The sequence below is a fragment of the Equus caballus genome, chromosome 4 (assembly GCF_041296265.1).
Source record: "Equus caballus isolate H_3958 breed thoroughbred chromosome 4, TB-T2T, whole genome shotgun sequence".
Lineage (NCBI taxonomy): Eukaryota > Metazoa > Chordata > Mammalia > Perissodactyla > Equidae > Equus > Equus caballus.
In genome coordinates, this window is record NC_091687.1 from 112,047,079 (window position 1) to 112,068,014 (window position 20,936).

The 20,936-nt window shown below is 42.8% G+C and overlaps 1 protein-coding gene across 4 annotated transcripts in view; it reads left to right on the top strand.

Moving 5' to 3' along the window:
* DNAJB6 (DnaJ heat shock protein family (Hsp40) member B6) overlaps positions 1–20,936 on the top strand; it is a 90,211-nt gene that overhangs the window by 40,548 nt on the left and 28,727 nt on the right. For all 4 annotated transcript variants that reach the window (XM_023640120.2, XM_023640118.2, XM_070266122.1 and 1 more), the window contains exons 6-8: positions 1,475–1,606; positions 4,151–4,292; positions 4,902–4,972. In XM_023640120.2, coding sequence (XP_023495888.2) covers positions 1,475–1,606; positions 4,151–4,292; positions 4,902–4,972 — 345 coding nt within the window. The remainder of the gene's footprint in view (positions 1–1,474; positions 1,607–4,150; positions 4,293–4,901; positions 4,973–20,936) is intronic.

Consider the following 20,936-nt stretch of genomic DNA (forward strand, 5'->3'; position numbering starts at 1 on the left):
AGCTTCTTGCTAACAATAGCAGTTGTTATCTATTACCCTCTGTGACATGCCCTCCTCGCTTGGGGGCTAGTGGAGCAGGTCTGTGCATTCGGATTGCTCATGTTCCTTCCTACTCCTCTAGCACTTTCTCCTTTCTTATCTTTTAAGAAGCTATCAGTGAGCAGTTTTCCTGAATGTTTCATTTTTCAGGCCCATTTTCCTGCATTTAGCATTAGATAGAGCTCTCTTTAAGAGGCCACGTTTACGCCTTTTCTCTTTCCTTGCTCCTATTAATACTGAGCTTTCCTTAAGGCCCCTGAGTCTTGCCTGGCTAGCCATTCATGACATGAGGGTCCTGTGGGCAACGACGCACTGGTCTTTGCAGACGTCTTTCAGACGACTGCCCTAGTTCACCTTGAGGGGCTACACTTCTCAGGTCACGGTTGGTGATAACCTGAATTGCAGCTGTGAATCTCAGTTTCTGTTTGGTTTCAGTGCTTGTTACATGTTATTTTGTATTTACTCTGTCATTTCTTTTGTTTCACTACTCAGGTGTGTTGACTCACTGTGTTGCGCCGCCTCCCCTGTCTTAAAAACATGCCATACTAGTTCTTTAGTTTTTGTGTCATGGGTTGCTTTTTTCTTTCCCTGCATGCATTTCTGCCTTACCATTCATCAGGCATCCTTGTTTTCATCTCTTGCAGAATTCCCATTCCCACCCCCACCCCCCAAAATATTTAACATTGATTAATTGCATATAGAATCTCGGTAAAATTTTCTGATGGCAATATGATGCCTGTTTGTGTTAGTAATTTTCTATTAAAGTTGTGTTTTACCACTAATATTTATTTTGCCAATTAACATTTATTCAGATTTGATTTTGACTAATCCTTTCTGAACTGTTTTTGAGATGTCGAGCTTACAGAAAAGTAAAAGGAATTCTAAAACCTCTCAGCCCAGAATCACCAGCTGTTAAATTTTACCTCCATTGGTATAACATTCTCTCTCTCTCTGTTGTAAATGAATATTAGAATAATCCATTTTTGTTATTTCTGAATTAAATTGAAGAAGGCAGCCAGACTCCGTGGAATACAGCCACCGAGGGGTGAAAGCATCTTAGCCTTCCAGGTGGTGGCAGCAGGGTAGAGTCTAACCGAACTTCGTTACCAGGCTCATGGAGACAGCTCTCTCCAGGTGGAAGCGCATGGTAATGGTCCTGAGCTTTAGATTTGTATATACAGTGTTTCTGTCAACAGTCTGCTTGCTTATTTCCCTGTGTCTTCTAGCTGTAGTTGAATTAAACAAGTAAGTAAAACTGCTGGTTAGATGCACTCAGTGTGCTCTGTAGTTAAGTTATGGTATTATAACTTCTTGGTAAGAAGTGTTGTTCCTAATGGAATAATATAAGGCAATAACCCATTTCCTTTATTGCAGCTCTCCTGTGAAAAAATAAACATGAATAAAGACTTTACAAAATGCATTTCTTTGTTTTTAGAAGACCCATTTGAAGACTTTTTTGGTAGTCGAAGGGGCCCCCGCGGAAGCAGAAACCGAGGCACAGGGTCGTTTTTCTCTGCCTTCAGTGGATTTCCATCTTTTGGAGGAGGATTTCCTTCTTTTGATACAGGTATTAAATCCTTAGACTTAATCTCTGATGACCTGAACAGAAGTTAGTGCTGATAAACAGAATAGTGTTCTTTTGTTGTTTTTTTGAGGAAAATTGGCCCTGAGCTAACATTGGTTGCCAGTCTTTCTCTTTCTGTTTTGTTTTTTCTCCCCAAAGCCCCAGTATGTAGTTATATATCCTAGCTGTGAGACCTTCTGGTTCTTCTATGTGGGATGCTGCCACAGCATGGCTTGATGAGCGAGCAGTGTGTAGCTCCATACCCAGGATCCAAACCAGCGAACCCTGGGCTGCCAAAGTGGAGTGTGCGGACTCAACCACTATGCCACCGGGCTCGCCCCTAGAATACTCTCAGTTAGGGCAGTTTGAAGTATGTGTACTCCTTTTGGTAGAACAGCTTTGTACATCTGCCAGTATTTTTTATGTGTACAAATTTGTGCTTAGTAACCTACATTTTTTTCTGTTCTCCCCAAGAATATTAGACTCAAAAATCCACTTCTGATCTTATTATTAAAAGCCAACATTTAATGAAATTCCTGGTTAAAGAGTAATGTGCTTTTGGGTAAATGAGAAATAACGCACTTAGACAATCTCACTAAATCATTTTTTTAATCTAACCTCCTTGACAGTTAAAAAAATACACACAAACAGGTAGTATCTTAGGAAAGTCCCAGGTGATGGGACCAGAAGCCAGGGCTTCCACATGGGCCTGTAGTGTGTGTGACCATGGCACGCTGAGTCCACTGGGGAAGTGCGACCTCTTGTGATTGCCCTGCTACGTGGTGGTTATGGTCAACTCGAGCGATGCGCACATGGCATGATGTAATTGTGTGTGGAGAATTAGAATCTTAGCTTTTCTGTGAAGCTAGTCTTATCAGTGGAACTATTTTTCTCGTATTTTCTCCTGTTTACTTTAAATGCTCTGCGGTAAGAATTGCAGTGCGTGTTACTGTACAGGCTGTCCTGCTAATACAGCTCAGTCTTCTTCCCTCCAGAAACTGGGCTGGGAACATCTAGGTAAATGGACTGGTCGGACTCTAATATGCAGGGCAGTTTTCAAGGTACTTTGCTCTAGCAAATCCTCTCATTAGATACTGTGTAATACAGTAAAGGTGGGAGGGGGTGGTGAAGGAAAGCTGGTTAAAAATATCAACAAAATAGTACTTCATTTAAGAAACGTGTGGCTGACGTGGGAGGTAGATGTGTGGCTCCTGGCTTGCTCTAGACCTGTGCTGTCCTGTACGGTAGCCACCAGCTCCCTGTAGCTGTTGAGCACTGGGGATGTGGCCAGTCCATGTTGAGATGTGTTTTGAGTATGAGATATACACTGGATTTCAAAGACTGAATATGAAAGAGAATGTAAAGTGTCTCGTTTTTTATATTGGATATTGAGATGATAATATTTTGAATATTTTGGATTAAATAAAATCTTAAAATTAGTTTTACGAATTTCTTTTTACTTATTTTTTGAGGAAGATTAGCCCTGAGCTAACGTCTGCTGCCAATCCTCCTCTTTTTGCTGAGGAAGACTGGCCCTGAGCTAACATCCATGCCCATCTTCCTCTACTTTATATGTGGGATGCCTACCACGGCATAGTTTTTGCCAAGCGGTGCTATGTCTGCACCCGGGATCCACACTGGCGAACCCCACGCTGCTGAGAAGCAGAACTTGTGAACTTAACTGCTGTGCCACTGGGCCAGCCCTTCTTTTTATTTTTAATGGGACCATTAGAAAATGTGAAATGATTTATTGGCTCACATTCTATTTCTTTTGGATGTCCCTGGTCCTAGAAAATTAGAGCTTAGATGATTGAGTCGTATTTAGAGAGAGTATGGGGTATTTGTTTTAATGTGAACGATTTGGAAGTGGGACAAGTAATAAGCTCTTTTAATAAGCCAACCAGTTCTTAATCAAAGTGTGACGTGTGAAAATCGGGAGTTTTTGATTTCCGTAGTGTGATTGCCATGTAATTGAGAACGTTGTCCATAGTTTATAGCAAATTTGTAGTATTCATTCTAAAATTATCCTAGCTTTTTAGAAATTCAGATTTTCACCCCCTGTGGTCACATTGCAAGGAGAAGGTAAGCATTATAGATGGGCTTGACGTTCTTTGGTGGTGAAGTCACCCTCTAAGATTAAGATGCATATTGCCATCCCACTCCCTGTGTGATCCACATTGCCAGGTTGACCATCCATGAATAGGGTGAAATGCCAGTGAGGTCCAGCAAAGCACTGTGTAAAGGAGAGAGGGAGAGGGGGCAAGGGATACGCCTCCAAAGAGGGAGCTGGTTCTTCCTTCTGTTCCTGGAATACGTGTCCACGGATTCAGCGGAGTGCGGGTTTCCCCTTCCCTGCGGTTCTGTGGCAGTACTGCATAGGCATTACTCTCCTGTATTTTTTATTATTTCTGTATGAGCTTTCAGTTACTCCTCAGTTACACAGCTTACATCAGATGTCTACTATGAAGTTTTGAAACTCAGTAATTTTTGCATTAAATGAATACTGGACATACTGGTGTCTAATCTTTGTTTCCTGTTTTCCTACAGGATTTACTTCCTTTGGTTCACTGGGTCATGGGGGCCTCACTTCGTTCTCTTCCACGGCGTTTGGTGGTAGTGGGATGGGCAACTTCAAATCTATATCAACTTCTACTAAAACTGTTAATGGCAGAAAAATCACTACAAAGAGGTACAGCAGTCTTCTGTATTTCATATTTGTAATAAGCAAGGTAGTGTTTCCTTGGGGCCACGTTTCCTTTGCACACCCGAGAGTGTGAAGTACAGGCTGTGTGTGAGATTTGGCACCATGAGAAATTTTGCTTCATCTCCAAATTAGAGCTTTTACTTTTAAGCTTTTGCTTAATGTTATATATTAGAAGTGGTATTTATTTAGAGCCATGTTTAACGTGTAATAATATGCGTAAGTTTTGCTGGCACTGTTAGAATGGTGAAATAGAAAGCCATTAGCAATAAAACCTTTCCCATTTTGATTAATAGTGTCTGCACATGCGGTGTTCTGCTTGTAGTATTAGAGATGAAGCTTACGTGTCAGAATAAATCTCTTTAAGGAAAGATTTATCATCAACAGGTTGGCTTTAGCTGTGTTTTTCAGCCTCAAAATTAGTGATTTCATGTATGTCTTTGGCAATTATGTCCTTTAAAATATGCATATACGTTCACATACATATTATGTATAATGAATATGTATTACATATACATCTGTATACATAGGTGAATATGTTTACATATGCATATATTTACTTCAAAAAAAACTTTTCAAATGCATTTTATCCTCCAGAATTGTCGAGAATGGTCAAGAAAGAGTAGAAGTTGAAGAAGATGGCCAGTTAAAGTCTCTAACGATAAATGGTAAGGAGCAGCTGCTGCGCTTGGATAACAAGTAATTCAACGCACGCATGTAACAAACAGAAATGTTAACATAACAAGCACCATTTGAGGATTAACAGGAACATTTTTTTGAAGATTTCAAACGAACTCGACTTTCAGTATAACTGTACCTAATCTAAAGTATTTATACACAGCTCGTCGGAGCCCTGTTTGTCATAGACTTTTGAGTTTATTGTTGGGACCACATAATAGGACCATTTTTTTTTGTCTTTAAAATTGTTGTAAATCTCTGTATGCACTTTGCTTTTTTATTAAACGTAATCCAAGGTGGCCGTGACTCTTTCGTACACTAACACCAGCACGGACCTGCTTTTCCATTGTGTTTGAAACGTGAGCCGAGTAGTGTCAGCCTGCTGTGACGTTAACATTGCCAGAATGAATCTTCCACAAAAATAATTTCGTTTTTTTTCAGTATTTAGTAGTGAAAGATATTAATGCATTAATGGTAATACATTTCTGGTTTAATATAAATTGAGGATGTTTTCTAGTTGTGCATGAATGCTGGCAACTTAGTAAGTTTTGACAATTGTTTAAATATGTAATGTTAAGCTTAGGTTTAAAAAAGTAAAGCTGGTAAACTGGGTCTTTGTCATTTACTTAAAAAAAAAAAAAAAAAGAAAATAAATGCGAATGTGTTTGGTGCATTCTTTCCGGAGTGGGGCGTGTGGCCTTCTTGTGTCTGTGTATGATTTTGTGCCTGGGCTTCTAGTGTCAACTTCATTACTATTTTGTTCTCTTCATTAAGGTGGATGCTGGACTTAAGTTACATGTATTTGTTTTCTTCCGCGTATTTGGAGAGTATATGAAGATTTTTCTATTCATGTTAAATAATAATTAGCAATTTATTAAACATTTTAATATGGTAATATTTCTACGGGGAGGGAAGAAATAGCTATACAGCTTTTCATTCTTCGAGGTATGTTCTAGTTTTTTAGGTTACGTTTGATGCCAGCTCATTTAAAGACCTTATACATGGTAAGGTCACAGAATGATACAGATGAGGGCCAAAATAAAGGTGTTACTTTTGTTTTTCAATCTGTAAAATCTGTCACGATCACCATTGATAACTAGAATTTCTGCCAGAGGAGTATTAAACTAGACTTGGATTGCATTTAAACTACCCACTTGGTTTTGTTTTGGCAATAAGCGGTATATGAAGACGGCTGGAGGGATGGGAGGTTACTAAGGATTATTCTCTAACAGACACATTTCTTTCAACACGGGCTTAGTGGGAAAGCGTCTGGAAATTGCTTATGGTACCATACAATCTTTAAAGAAGCTCGTGTGTTATTATTGAAAACAAATAAAAGGTAATTTTTACAGTCTCATAGAAGCTATTAAAAAAGCATTGCAAAATTTAATGTGAGTATTCAAGCCAGTTGAAGAAGGCAAGCAATGAAAGAGATGTTTAAATGTGTTGTCTTCGCTCTCAGCACCTTTGGATGAGGGACATATGTAGGCAGGTCACACGTTGGAGAACAATGTTGTAATTGTAAAATCCAGTTTCACAGATAGAATTTTAGTTCCAGAAAGCCTACTTTGGTTTATGTTATTAGGATAGATGGCTTCTCTCTTACTAAGTGAGAAACTCAAGTAAATACCTGGAACAACTTAGAGTTATATATTTTTCATTACAGAGTAGGATGAACCATTTGATATAGCAGGCTTGGTGGTACCTAGGGATACCAGGTAGATGCAGAGAGGTCTTGTCTATTCCATAATTGTTAGGGTTTCCCAGGAAGCATTTCATCATAACCTTGGTTTTACACTTGTGAGCATAACTGGGATGGTCATGTGTAATACAGCTGCAACTGTAAACAGTTTACTCAGATTGGTGTTACAAGTAAAAGGGGTTTGACTCCTAAGGTATCTTCTTTGTGAATCATTTTTGTGGGGAGTATCACAGTCAAACATCCATCATTTGTGTCCGAGAAAATTGTTGTTCTTCTGCACTTCTGCTGATAGGACTGTCACTTTGATTAAGTTAATAATAGTGTTAGAGAAGTTATTTGTTCCTGTCAGATCTGGTTCCTGGGGTTTTGAAAGCAGTGAAGTTCATTCAGTCTGGAGCAGCAAGTCCAGGGTGCTGTGAAAGCAGCTTTGAACAGTCAGGCTGTTTCCAGCATTGGTAGCATCACTCAATCAAAGAATGACTTGGAAGAATAGCATTCAATTTACATTACAGATTGTGGTCATTTGTTAGTCCCTGCAGTTTCTGTGTTAAAAAAAAAAAAAAAAAAATCTGTGGTCTTGAATGCGTTTGAAAACAGGGAAACGAAATGCTCCCTCCAAACTGCGTGTGTCCGGTGTGCACAGTCCATGCGCGGCCTGGGCCCGCCCGCTTTGTCCCATGCCGTGTGTTCTGTTTGGTGTGTGCTTGGTAGCCTTGTTCGGGCGGGGATGTTAGCAGTTGTTAATGAGGGGAGTTCTTCTGTTTTAATTCCCTGAAGCCGAGTATGGAGGGGATAGCAGTCTGCCGTGCGTTTCTCATCTCGGCTCTCCTTTCCTCCCCTGTAGTTTCCCCTCAGGTGGTTTGATTTAGTTCATTGATGGATTATGCCTCACACTCCTCTCATTTACAGGTTCCAAAGGCTCCAGGTTTGATTGGCAAATGTTTCTTTATTCTACACGTGCTGTCAGTGGTCCTGTAGATGGCAGTTCGTCTCCTTCTTTGAAGCTCTTTAAAGGACAGATTCTAGAAGCTTGCACAGTTAGCTTTAGAATTTATAAAGTTACTCATAACCTGTGTGCCTAGTCTGCTAAAGTCATTGCTTCTAGAATGCTAAAGCTTGAGGGACACCATTTGTGGGATGACATCTCTCCAGTCAATATTCGTTTCTGTTTATTAACTACTAAAGCTTTAAAATTCCTGCTCATTTACCTAATAGCTATTATTATCCTCTTCGGGGACTGGTCTTTCTTTTTAAGCTGTCATGACATAATTAAAAATATTTTTATTTTCAGTGACTCCATCAGTAGTAGTTTGTAAGTGGTTGTATTATCTGTGGTGTTAGTTCCCAGTGGTGAGGAAAGGTAGTTATCAGCATGTTCAGGAACAGGATGGAGGTTTGCAAGCCTTAAACTGTTTAGTGAATTTGAACACTTGATATATTGTATGGGTAAGAGGGAGTTGATCTGTATGACCCAATGACTTTTTTTTTAAGTATAGGTACGACATTCTGTTACCCTTTGAGGTATTTTTAAGGTGGTCACTATACTTCTGGATTAGGTAGTTTAATGATGCAGGTTCTCTAAGAAACATTTGCTTAAATTATTAAATTGTTCCTCCATCACCATTTCCTGCATCCTTTAGGTCGAATCTAATGATTCTCCTTTTGTTTTAGATAACTTTTCCAGAGTTGGCCATATGGGTGACTTTTAATTCTTGTTTCAACACCTTTGAATATGCTGTTCTTTGCAATTCTAGTGAGTTGGATTAATTAGATGTAGACCTTGGTACTAAGTATGACCAACAGTTGAAATCTGATAGAGCAAAACGTTTGTTTTGACTAAATTCTGTGTTCATCTTGGCATTTGAAAAGGTCACAGAGGGGCTGGCCCTGTGGCCGAGTGGTTAAGTTGAGTGCTCCGCTTCAGCGGCCCAGGGCTTCACCAGTTCGGATCCTGGGCGTGGACATGGCACTGCTTGTCAGGCCATCCTAAGGCGGCATCCCATATGCCACAACTGGAAGTACCCACAACTAAAAATATGCAACTATGTACCGGGGGGCTTTGGGGAGAAAAAGGAAAAAAATAAAATCTTAAAAAAAAAAGGTCACAGAAGGGAAAGTTACAATAGCTCTTACTATATCAGGAATCTAGAAATCACTGTGACCACTGATTTCCAGAAATTAGAGTTAGCTGGCACTTTTGGAGTCTTGATTGTTAGCGGTGGAATTTGGCATCAAAAGGCCTTTCCTTGCTGTTTGCTTGGGTAAATACTTGCTTCCTTGCCTTTGTGCAGCCTGTCAGTTGATCCTGACACACTTATTCTGAAGGAGTCACTGAGTTTTCCAATGTGGGTGAGTTACGCTCTTGCTGCAGAACCCTGCGTAGACTTTTTATCCCATTCCTCCTCTTGTAGCTTTCAGAAAACAGAAGAATCGTTTTCTAAGGTCCAGTCCCCATAAGAATACAGGCCCTGTGAGGCAGGAATTTCTGTCTGAAGTTTTCTTTCTGTTCCTTCCCCACATATGGCACTTTCAGGATTCTTTTAAGTACGTGTGGAGTAAACCCAGAATGGTGATTGCCATCCCACACTCATTTGTCTGACACCCCTGGAACCCTGACTTGTTAACCTGGGAGTACATTGTCTTCCACTCCTTGTATCCCAAGTATAGACTGAGTCTGGTTTTGGACGGCTTGGGGGTGTGTCTTGGTTTATGACATAGCTTTTCTCTTTGGACCACTGAATAGTGAATGTTTGTGTTAAGTTTCATAATCTCATAAGCACTGCTGTTTATTACATATTGGCCTTTTTTATCCCAGTAGGAATGATTTTTATCTCTTTAAAAAGAGCCCAGTGCCATCATGCCATTGTCCCCACCCCTTCCCTTCTGTTTGGCTGCCAGCTGGTGGCTGTGTCCTGATGCTGAGGGTCATTCAAAGCATCAATAGAAAATAACAAGAACAGTAATGAAAACAAGGGAGAACAGGCCTTTCTTATTCTTAGCTAGTCTGCAGAGGATTTGTTAAGGACCTTGGAGATCAAGATACTATTGCAAAAGTGATACTGGATCCTGTTGGCTCCCACTTTATGAAGAAGATCTTTCTTGGTCACTGCGGGATCACATGGTGCTCAGAGCTGTGAGATGGAGCCTCTGCTCTGCCCCCTAGAGCTCCACTTGGTTGGACAGGAGCGCTTTGCCTACAAAGGGTGTGAGTGCGCTGGCGAGTACTGTAGGTCGTGTGGGTCGTGGAGGGAGGGGAGGCCTATTTAAGATGTTCCTTAAGGTATTGGTCAGATTTCAGTCTTTCCAGAGGCAGTCCAGACCTTCTGGGGGACGTAACAGCAGAAGCCAAAGCACCATCTCTGGCAGTCATCCCTCTACCCCCAAACTCACACAGCGTGGGCGCTGCTGATGTGGATTTCGCAACTGTCTGAGTCGCGTTTCTTAGGCATTTCTCCCAAGTTTTTTCTTTCATAGTTGAGATTTTATTGGTTGTTTTGAGGATCAGTACACAGACATTTCAATTTGTACGTAATTCTTAATGTATACCCTGAAACTGTAAAAGAGTCATAGTTGTGATAGTCTTTTCCAAGTAGTAATTCTAGTGACTCTCAGCTTAAAATTTGGAGGCAGATTTTCTTTAAGAGGCTGCCAGTGCATATATCTTCAAATGTCGATAAGCTGTTATATCGTGTCCTACTAATACACAATTTCATATCATATATAAACAAAGTTACTAGGAAAACTGGACCACCACATGCAAAGATAACCAGTGATGTCAGAGTGTAAGAAATTCTAACTGGGAGAGCCAGGCACAGAGAGTAGTTTTCTTTAGGAAACAGTTGTAGCAAAAAACAACCTGGGAATAGGAGCAGCTTAGAATATTCAAGGACGTGTTAAATGTGTGACTGCTTTGTCTTATAGTATATAAAAACTACACTACCCGTGGCCCCCCCACCCCCCAATCCATGGAATGTTAAGCTCTGATACCCAAGACATTCAAAGCCCACTCTTTTCTGGTTGTACCAACAAATAAACAACCAGCACGTGATTTTACCTCTTCAAAAGCATTTATACCTAAAATGGGATGAGGTGAGAGTCCCTCATCCTAAAAAACGTTTCTAGAGCTGTTAAGAAACTTGCATTTACAAAATGGTTGATAAAAATATTCCTCTGGCTTGTGCAGGAAAGGAGCCGGGGACTGCTGGCATGGCAGGCTGCGTGATCAGCCTTCATCCAGCCCTGGCTCCATCTCCTGCTGGGGGATCTGTAGTTTCCTGGTGAGCCCCTTCTGCCTGCTTGACCCTTGCTCCCTTTCCCTTTTGTTTGCAATGTTGTGACTGAAGATTTGTCTTTTTCCTGCCCCCTTGGTGCGCTGTCCTTTCTCTTTTTTTTTTTATTGAGTTATTGATAGGTTACAATCTTGTGAAATTTCGGTTGTACATTAATGTTTGTCAGTCATGTTGTAGGTGCACCACTTCACCCTTTGTGCCCACCCCCCACCCCACCTTTCCCCTGGTATCCACTAAACTGTTCTTAGTCCATAATTTTCAATTCCTCATATGAGTGGAGTCATACACAGATTATCTTTCTCTCGCTGGCTTACTTCACTTAGCATAATTCCCTCAAGGTCCATCCATGTTATTGCAAATGGAATGATTTTGTTCTGTTTTGCAGCTGAGTAGTATTCCATTGTATATATGTACCACATCTACTTTATCCATTCATCTGTTGATGGGCACTTAGGTTGCTTCCACGTCTTGGCTATTGTAAACAGTGCTGCAATAAACATTGGGGTGCATAGGACTTTTGGGATTGCTGACTTCAAGCTCTTTGGATAAATACCCAGTAGTGGGCTAGCTGGATCGTATGGTAGTTCTATTTTTAATTTTTTGAGGAATCTCCATACTGTTTTCCATAGTGGCTGCACCAGTTTGCATTCCCACCAGCAGTGTATGAGGGTTCCTTTTTCTCCACAACCTCTCCAACATTTGTTACTATTAGTTTTAGATATTTTTGTCATTCTAACGGGTGTAAGGTGATATCTTAGTGTAGTTTGGATTTGCATTTCCCTGATGATCAGCGATGATGAGCATCTTTTCATGTGCCTGTTGGCCATCAGTATATCTTCTTTGGAGAAATGTCTGTTCATGTCTCTAGCCCATTTTTTGATTGGGTTGTTTGATGTTTTGTTGTTGAGTTGCGAGAGTTCTTTATATATTAAGGATATTAAGCCTTTCTCAGATATATGACTTGCAAATATTTTTTCCCAGTTAGTGGGTTGTGTTTTTGTTTCAATCCTGTTTTCATTTGCCTTGAAGAAGCTCTTTAATCTGATGAAGTCCCATTTGCTTATTCTTTCTGTTGTTTCCCTTCTCTGAGAAGGCATGGTGTCTGAAAAGATCCTTTTAATACTGATGTCACAGAGTGTACTGCCTACGTTTTCTTCCAGAAGCCTTATGGTTTCAGGTCTCAGCTTTAGGTCTTTGATCCATTTTGAGTTTATTTTGGTGAATGGTGAAAAAGAATGGTCAATTTTCAATCTTTTACTTGTGGCTTTCCAGTTTTCCCAGCACCATTTGTTGAAAAGACTTTCTTTTCTCCATTGTATGCCTTCAGGCGAGCTGTCCTTTCTCTTGGGCTTGGAGGGTGATGGGGAGCTCGCACCCAAAGCTTGTGTGAAGCTGGGCTGTCTGGCCACTCCGTCTGCTTGTCAAATGAGGAACATTGCTGCCAATCAACCCTGAGCCAAAACAGATACCCTCTTCCCTTAGGCTTTCCAGGCTGCTGTATGTGATGCCAGGGCTCTGAACCTGGAATCTAGAACTGAAAGAGGATGATTGATGTTCTTCATATGGCACTTGAGCCCCCTTGTTCCCTTGTCCGTGGCCCGTGGACTCTTTGGAAGGTCCATGCACAGTTGAGCTGTGATGTGTTAAAGGGCTTTGGGAAAGCATGAAGGGCTGTTCGGGAGAGACTGAGGGAAAGTTCCCATAGAGGCCAGCAGCTTGCTTCAGTCCCCGCCAAGCAGTGACTGGATTTTCAGTTGGTTTCAGAATGGCTGGTGTCCTGAGTCGGTCAGGTAGTACTCAGCTCGGGGGGCTCTCCCCACCCATAGTTTGTGCTCGCTGGTCGTTTGCACCCATTGTGGCCTTGGTGCGAGTCTCTTGCGCAGCCAGGCAAAATGTTGGTATACATTTCTTCGTGTAACTTTTGAGGCATTTGCATAGAGTCTATGTTCTTGTTGGAGTAGTTCCATTAAAGTAGGTCCCTAGAAGGTGAACGATGGGGTTGAGAGACTTGTGTGTTTAAAATTGATAGTCACAAATTACCTTCTACGAGATATGCTCCCATCAACAGTGGATTCCTCACATGCTTGCTAACATTGTGAACAGTTTTTAACACTTACATTCCTTTGGTTAGTTAATTAGGTGGAGCATCTTGTTTGTGTGGGAGCTGGTATGTGCTTGTTTTTCTGGGGAATTTTTGTCAGATTCCATAGGTCCCTGTGACGTGAAGTTTATTAGTCCTTTGCCTGCGCTTTTGAAGTGATTGTCCTGTCAAGTTCTCATTTGTTCATTTGAGTTACTGTGTAGTAGTCTTAATTTCTTATTTGGAAATGTCTATCTTTTTTGTGGTCTTTGGCTTAATATCATACGTCTTCCACAACTGAGTATCTTCTATTTTCTTCATGTCTTTTCGTATATATTTGTCTCTTCTTTAATTTACTTGGAATGTTTCTGTGTGTTGAAAACATCTGACTTCCTCCCAGATTTCTTGCCAGTGTTAATATCTACTAAATTTCTGTTAGTACAGCTATTTTTGGACTCTTGTCTTCTTTTGGTCTTATTTTATGCCACGATCACACGGTATCAGTTGTAGTGGTTACTTGAAAGGGCAGGTCATTTTCCAGCACTTGTTGGGAGTTATACTTTCAAAGGAAAAGCCCCATAAACTCAAGCTCTGCCCAGTCAGTTTAAATTAATAGATTCTGGGGAAACCTTGACATCCAGGAACAGTATGGCACAGTTGCCTTTTAAAAAATCTTGTTTTACATACAGCTGTGAAATTAATAGTGTTTTTCTTTAGACGTGCACATTTCTTAAAAGTGTGGCTAGATGAGGCTGGGAACTTTCTCTGTGTATGGGCACGTATTTTCTTTTCTAACTGGCTGTTATTGTATATCATCAGTAAGAAAATCAGGTTTAGTATTGTCCTGTGTCCAGTCACTTTAGTGTGCTGTTGGCTCACTCGGACCTTTTTTTCCTAAAAGATATCATATATTATATATAGCTGGAAAACCCTACAGATTTTCTCATCCTTTAGCCCTAATTGTTAATCCGAGGCACTTTTTCTCTTGTTCCCACTAGGCTCATTTTAGTACTGTTTTACTTTGTGGGGATTGTGCTTGTAGTTCTTCCTGTTTCTTCCTACTGAGAAAGAAGCCGACAAGGCAGTGCCAGGTTCTCCGGCTTGAACTTTGCCTTGGTCTTCTGACTGTCGGGAGGGTCACGCCTGGATCGTGGTTTGGTGGTCAGCCTGCTCTTGTTTCGTTGGGAAGCGTCCCAGCTTCTCTGTGCCCAAGGTGCGATTCCGCACGCCAGTGAAGCCATCTGGTCTTGGCACGTTTTCTAGTTACTGATATCTTTAACATTTTTTATTATTACTGGTTTATCAGTTTACTAAGTTCTGTTTTCACCGAACGTGTCCATCCTATTGAGACCTTTGATGTTTTGATCAGTCGGTACTTAGATTTCTTTCTCATTATTTACATTTGTTCTTTGAAGCTTTTCAAGTGCTTATCTGTTTTATTAGTCCCTCTTAAAACAATAGCTTTTAATGTTTTCCAAGCCTCCTTATTAATTTTAATCTTTTTCTTCCTATTCTCTTTAATTGTACTTCTGCAGTATATTTATTTGTAGTCTTTTCTACACAAATGAGTTTTCAAATTACTTTTGAGTTCGACTTATAAAACATTCTTCTTCTTTTTTTTTTTTCCTGCTGAGGAAGATTTGCCCTGAGCTAATGTCTGTTGCCTGTCCTCTATTTTGTATGTGAGCTGCTGTCACAGCATGAGCACTGTAGGCCTGTGCCCAGGAGCTGAACCCAGGCTGCTGAAGTGGAACACGCTGAACTTTAATCACTTGGCCGCCGGCACTGGCTCCAATTTTGTTGATTCTAAGTCACTTGTATTTTTTATTTCAATTTTCATTCAATACATGGCCTGTAAAACATGGGTTGTTAGGAATGAAAGGTTCAGAAACAGCAAGTTTTTAGCTAGTCAATTCTGCTAAGTCTTTTTCTATCTTGGGTGAGAATTACTGCCTCTATATATTTATCTTCTAAAAAATGTTTAAAATATTAATCCATCTCCAATTTTTGAGTGAGGTACAGAGTCTTAATTTGTATTCTCCCGTATGGATAGCTATTTTGTCCTTTCCCCACTGTGAAATGTGATTTAATTCTTAGTAATTTACCTGTGTTTGGATTCTTTTTGGAGGCAGCTTATCAGGGTTCTCGTATAGTGAGTAAATTTGTTGAGGACGGATTTTTAAAGAGAGGGAAAGAGCACCTCAGCCCTTAGCAGAGGAAGATGCATTTCATCTTGACCTCTCAGTGCAGTCCCACACACACAGGTGCGGGTGAGCTGTGTCTGCTCCCACTGGTTACATCCCAGGGCTGGGGATGTAGTTTAAAGGCCTAAACTTTAGGAGCAGCTTTTTCTGTTTTTTATTGTCTTTGTACTTGAAAGAAGCCACTCGAGTGTGGGGTACAGAATGTTGCAGTGTCAAGTCAAAAGCTTTAGTGTCCATTCAACGTTTTTGTTACTTGACTTTTAGAACTAACATCTCGTTTTGCTTTAAAATTTCAAAGACAGCTTCCTAGGATTATTACTAGGTGAGTGGTCGTCACTGCCCCTGCCATGGGCACGGGAACCTAACTTTGGGCTCCAGGCGTGCGGTGATGATGTGTTGGAGGAGAGGGCTGACACCTGGGTGGGTTTTGCCGTTTTCTTAGGCGAGGCCCTGACGAAGTGGTGTCTGTCTGTAGTGAGGTTTTTTTTCTCTAAAGATTGGCGCCTGAGCTAACATCTGTTGCCAATCCTTTTGTTGTTGTTGTTCTTCCCTTCTCCCCAGAGCCCCTCAGTACGTAGTTGTATATTCCAGTTGTGAGTGCCTCTGGTTGTGCCATGTGGGTTGCCGCCTCAGCATGGCTTGATGAGCGGTGCCATGTCTGTGCTCAGGATCCAAACCGGCGAAACCCTGGGCCACCAAAGCAGAGCGTGCGAACTTAACCACTCAGCCACGGGGCTGGCCCCTATGATGTATTATTTTTTTTTTTAAAGATTTTATTTTTTCCTTTTTCTCCCCAAAGCCCCCCGGTACATAGTTGTGTATTCTTCGTTGTGGGTTCCTCTAGTTGTGGCATGTGGGACGCTGCCTCAGCGTGGTCTGACAAGCAGTGCCATGTCCGCGCCCAGGATTCGAACCGACGAAACACTGGGCCGCCTGCAGCGGAGCGCACGAACTTAACCACTCGGCCACGGGGCCAGCCCCTGTGATGTATTATTTTTATTAAAACAACTACAAGAATTCCTTGGCGAGCATATCTTGCCTTAGTCTAAATAGTTTTATAAGAAATATATTTAACAGATGTCAGTATTTCAAAGAACACTGAAGAGCCTTGAGAAGAAACTAGAATCACTCATGAAATTTGTTTCTGGATTGAAGTGTGTACATCTTCAGAAAAATCGCATTTTATGAACATGTAACCCTACAAAACCTAGAACCTTCATTCTGTTTTATGATATGCCTTTTCAGGATTTACTGTGGTTGTTTATTGTGGCAGCCTTTGTCCTTCTTGATCAAAGTCATACTTCAGACGTACTGTTACATGTCTGCAGCGCTAAAGACTAAGCAAGAAAGGGCAGCTCGCCCGCTCAGGGCCAGCAGGTGTCCTATGGATGCTTAGGGCACACAGGATTCCTTTTGTAAAGAGTTCTGCTGCTATGAATCGCACTTGCAGTTTGTGTAGTAGGCGGCTAGAAATAAGGGAGCTAAAATATTTCCTCTCTGCTTCCCACAGTACAGTCCTCGTCTTTCTCACCGCCTTCCTCTAAACAGATGCTGATCCTGTTGTTGAGGCCGTTTTTCAGCTTGGGTCTGGGATGTGTGGCGCAAGAGGAGGAGCAGTGTGAACCGCTGGGCTCTGACTTTGCCTCACTGAGCACGTTCCCACGGCGCGTCGTTCTGCACCCTCTGGTGGCCTCCGGGTTGTGTGCGGGGTGTCACTAGCTCTAATTAGGGCAGCTCACCATGGTAGGGCGTTAGAACAGAACTTGACCCGAGGCGAAGTACGTGAGAGCAGGGTCATGGGCCAGCTAAGGGAAGGGAGAGCCGGCCCCCGCTGAGGGACCTCAGACAAATTCAGGGTCAGGAATTTTCAGACGCAGGATCCACAGATGAGAAAATGGAGGCCTCATGTGCCTCTGCCTTCCTTGATTCCTTCTTACAGTTGTCCTCAAACCCTACCAGATACATCAGGGTGTGGTGGTGATGAGATACCAGCTGCTAGACCTGCGTTCCTGGAGCTAACAGCCCTGTTGGGTAGATTTGTAACACCCCGACTTTCCAGATGAGGCTGTGGGCACAGACAGTGTGGGTGGGATCCAACTCGATCCTCCAGAGCCCGTCCATGCTCTTCGTCCCGGGATGCTGTGCTGCATATATTTTCCCCATGAGGCCTGTGCCTAAAACTAGCCCTTTGCTTCATGAAATAGCCTCTGAGGAGTAACTATAGCTGCCTGTTTATAAGGAGGTTGCTAAGCTGCACTGTCTCGTAACTAACAACATTTGGCCGACCCCACAGATGGACATTTGATGTCTTAACGAATCCCATTAAGTTCCGGCCCCTGCCTTCAAGCTGGAAAGACAGGTGCAGTCAAGCAATCCCCGGCTAAGGGAGAGACGTGGACGCGTGTGGTGGTTACACCGTGGGGGGCAGTGGGGGGTGCAAATGCCTTGGGACAGGGTTAAGGAGTTCTGTCCTCTGTTTTTAATAAAATGGTACTTTTAGTGTTTTTAAGCTGCAGTACTGGTGGGGAAGCCAACCCCACTGGGGCTTCAGGGTGACTTTTGGCCCTTTGTGGACCATGCTCCGTCCTGGCCCTGAGCGGGGATTTTATGCGCCGCATCCTCAGTGCAGAGGGGCTTGGACAGAAGAGCTGCTTCTGTTCTCCTTGACCCTCAACCGTACTCCGTGTTCCTCCTGTGCCCCACACATCTGTTCCCAGCACCCCTGTCTGTCTCCTCCTGGAGCCCAGCCACCATCTTGACTTGGTTTCCCCTTCACATAGTCTGCCGTTATGTTCTTTCACTTTCACCAGTTATCCGAGAGCTAGTCCTCATGTCTCTTAGTAACTAGTCCTTAAAAATTAGTTGTCACGTATGTCGTCCCTGCTCCTGACCTCTGCCTGCTCAGCCCCTCTTCCCCGTCATCACCACGTCATAGCCATGGTCTGGTGGCTAGAGTTCAGTCCCTCTCCTGTCTCACAGCTCTGAGACGTCCCTGGCTTATGAGACAGTTTAGAATTTGTCCTGTTCCTGCCTTTCCCGTCCCCTGACCCCTCCTGCACAGCCCTCTGTGCTGTGTCCAAATCTCTTCCTGGTCTGGGCCGTTGACGTCCTGGGAACTGCACGCTGCCCTTTCTGTCCTCTGCTTGTACTTCTCACCTCTCCACCCTCTGGCTGCTGCTCGTCCGTTCTGTGTACTTGGCAGAGCCTGGGCGCTGCGGCCCGGGCCTCATTGTGTCCCCATTTTCTGTTAGTGAGTGTGCACCACCCAGCTATGTGAGGACGGGAGCAGTACCACATGCTGGTGTCTCAGTGCCTGGCCCATACCAGGCCCTAGATATCTGAAGGGGTCTTCTAATGGGCGAGTGATGCATTTTTGGATGGTTGAGTAATCTCAAGTTGTGTTAGTGCTATTTTGATTTAAGTATGGGATTAACCCCCCTCCACCTCAAAAAGAAACAAAAAGCCATAACCAAGGCCTCTTGGATTGTACATATTTGGGAAAAGTGATTCTGTTTTTATCTAGGAAAGTTTGTTTTCATTTGCATATTATCAGCCACGCTCTTACACCGTACTTGGACTCTATTTGGGGAAGAACTGAAGTATTTGATGTGACAGTTGTGCATATGTCACAGCTGCTGGAACATTCCTTTCATAGCTTCTTGGTGATTTCAGTGAGCTTTGGCTCAAGGGACTGGCAGATTGTGTTTTTGTTTTTAAATTTTATTTAACTTGGTGTTAGAGGGCAGGATGTTTTCATTTAGTTTTCCAAATGAAAAGGACGCTTAACGGTTGTAACCGGTGTAAGTCTTAGTGAATTTATGTGTTTTAATAGTTCATGCACAGGAAAAGGCTAGCAGAAATTATGCCAAAACATAAAATTTTGTATGGGTTGTAGAATTAGACGTGACTTCTTTTTTTCAACCTGTATGTTTTGTCTTTATATAGTACAAATTGCTGAACTCAAGTTGTTTAAACAATTAGTGGCAAATTTCCATAGAAGAGGAATGGTTTAGAAATTAATGAAATAGTTTGCTCATGGTCTAGTGGTTAAGATTTGGGGCTCCCACTGCTGCGGCCCCGGTTCACTTGCCTGTCAAGAGAACCACCTACCCATCTGTAGGCTGTCACACTGCAGGTGCTGTGTGTTGCTGTGATGCTGAAAGCTCTGCCACCAGTATTTCAAGTACCAGCAGGGTCACTCATGGTGGACACGTTTCAGCAGAGCTTCCAGACTAGACAGACTAGGAAGGAAGGACCTGGCCACCCACTTCTGAAAAAATTGGCCCTGAAAACCCTATGATTAGGAGCAGAGCATTGTCTGATACAGTGCTGGAAGGTGAGAGGATGGCGCAGAGAGACTGGGCAGGGTTCCACTCTGCTGTGCACGGGGGCGCTAGGAGTCGGAATCAACTCCATGCCACTAACAACAGCAAAATGGAAAGTTTGAAAAATGGTCTAGAAAAAAGCCAAAAATGTGGTTGGCTTTCAGAAAGTGTGATGTTGGGTGTTGGGGGAGGAGACAAACAGTGGCAGTGATCACTCTTTGGTTTTAATTGTTGAATTTTAGGTTGTAACAAGAGGCACCATGTGGGTTTGTAGGTCGCTCTCTTGATTTCTTCATAGGGACGTTTGTCCGCATTGCATTGATGAGTGAGTTGGTTGGATTCTTCCACAGTGGCCTTGCACAAGACAGCGTGCCATGACTGGAACATTCCCTGAGTTTGCAACAGCAAATACAGAGGGGTGTGTGCTGCCGGAAGAGCATGCCTGGCCCACCCTCTGCCCACAGGAGTGTGGGTGTCTGCAGTGGGGCGTGAGGGGTGACCTTTCCTCCTGTGCTTAGCTGGTGCTAACAAGCAGTGTCACCTCCTTTGACTCGAAGATGCTTCAGAGTGTTTTTGCCAGAACGTTAGAATATGTTAAATTTATAACGTGGGTTTTCAGAGTTCTTGTTCAGTTACAGAAAATGTGCAGTATTGTCTGCCCCTGTCAGAAAAGCCTTTGTAAAGGTCCAACCTCAAGTGTATTGAGTATTAATAAGGCTCTCATATGGTTCAGTTTTCTTTGTGAGGTGAATTTAAAGGGAAAGAAGTGCTGGGAGAGGACTGAGGGCCCCAGTGCCATGAGCCTTCCTGGGCGTGTTCTAGGTGTGTCCGTTGTTGAGAGCCCATTGTGGCGCTCCCTGAAGGGGACCGCTCGGAGCGGACACTCATCTGCGAGGGACCTGTGGAGAGCTCTGGCTCTTCCCGGATATGACGGGTTCTCGTCTTCCTCCGTGTGCCCTCCTGGCGGCCAGGGTGGGCGTGACTTCGTGGTCATTCTGAGCCCCTGGTACTCAGGGCCCACTGTCACCATTGTCCACTGGGGGGTTAGGTTTAATTTGAAAGATGGGTCCTAAAGTTGATAGTAAGGAGGGGTGGCTTCTAATGCACAAACACAGTTCTCACACTCTGGGTCGGCTTGTCAATTTTTAAATTTTTTCTGGAGCCGTTTAAAAGTTCTCTTCACACTCTTTACCACCTTTCTCTTAACGCCCTGTAATAATTGTAGCTGATGTGGCCATGTATCTCGTCGTGGGATCTTTGCTCCAGGGCAGTGGAATTTTCCTCGTGCATCAGCTGTGATGAAGACTGGAGAGAAATTGGGGATTTGCGTGTATCACAACCAGCAGTTGGAGGT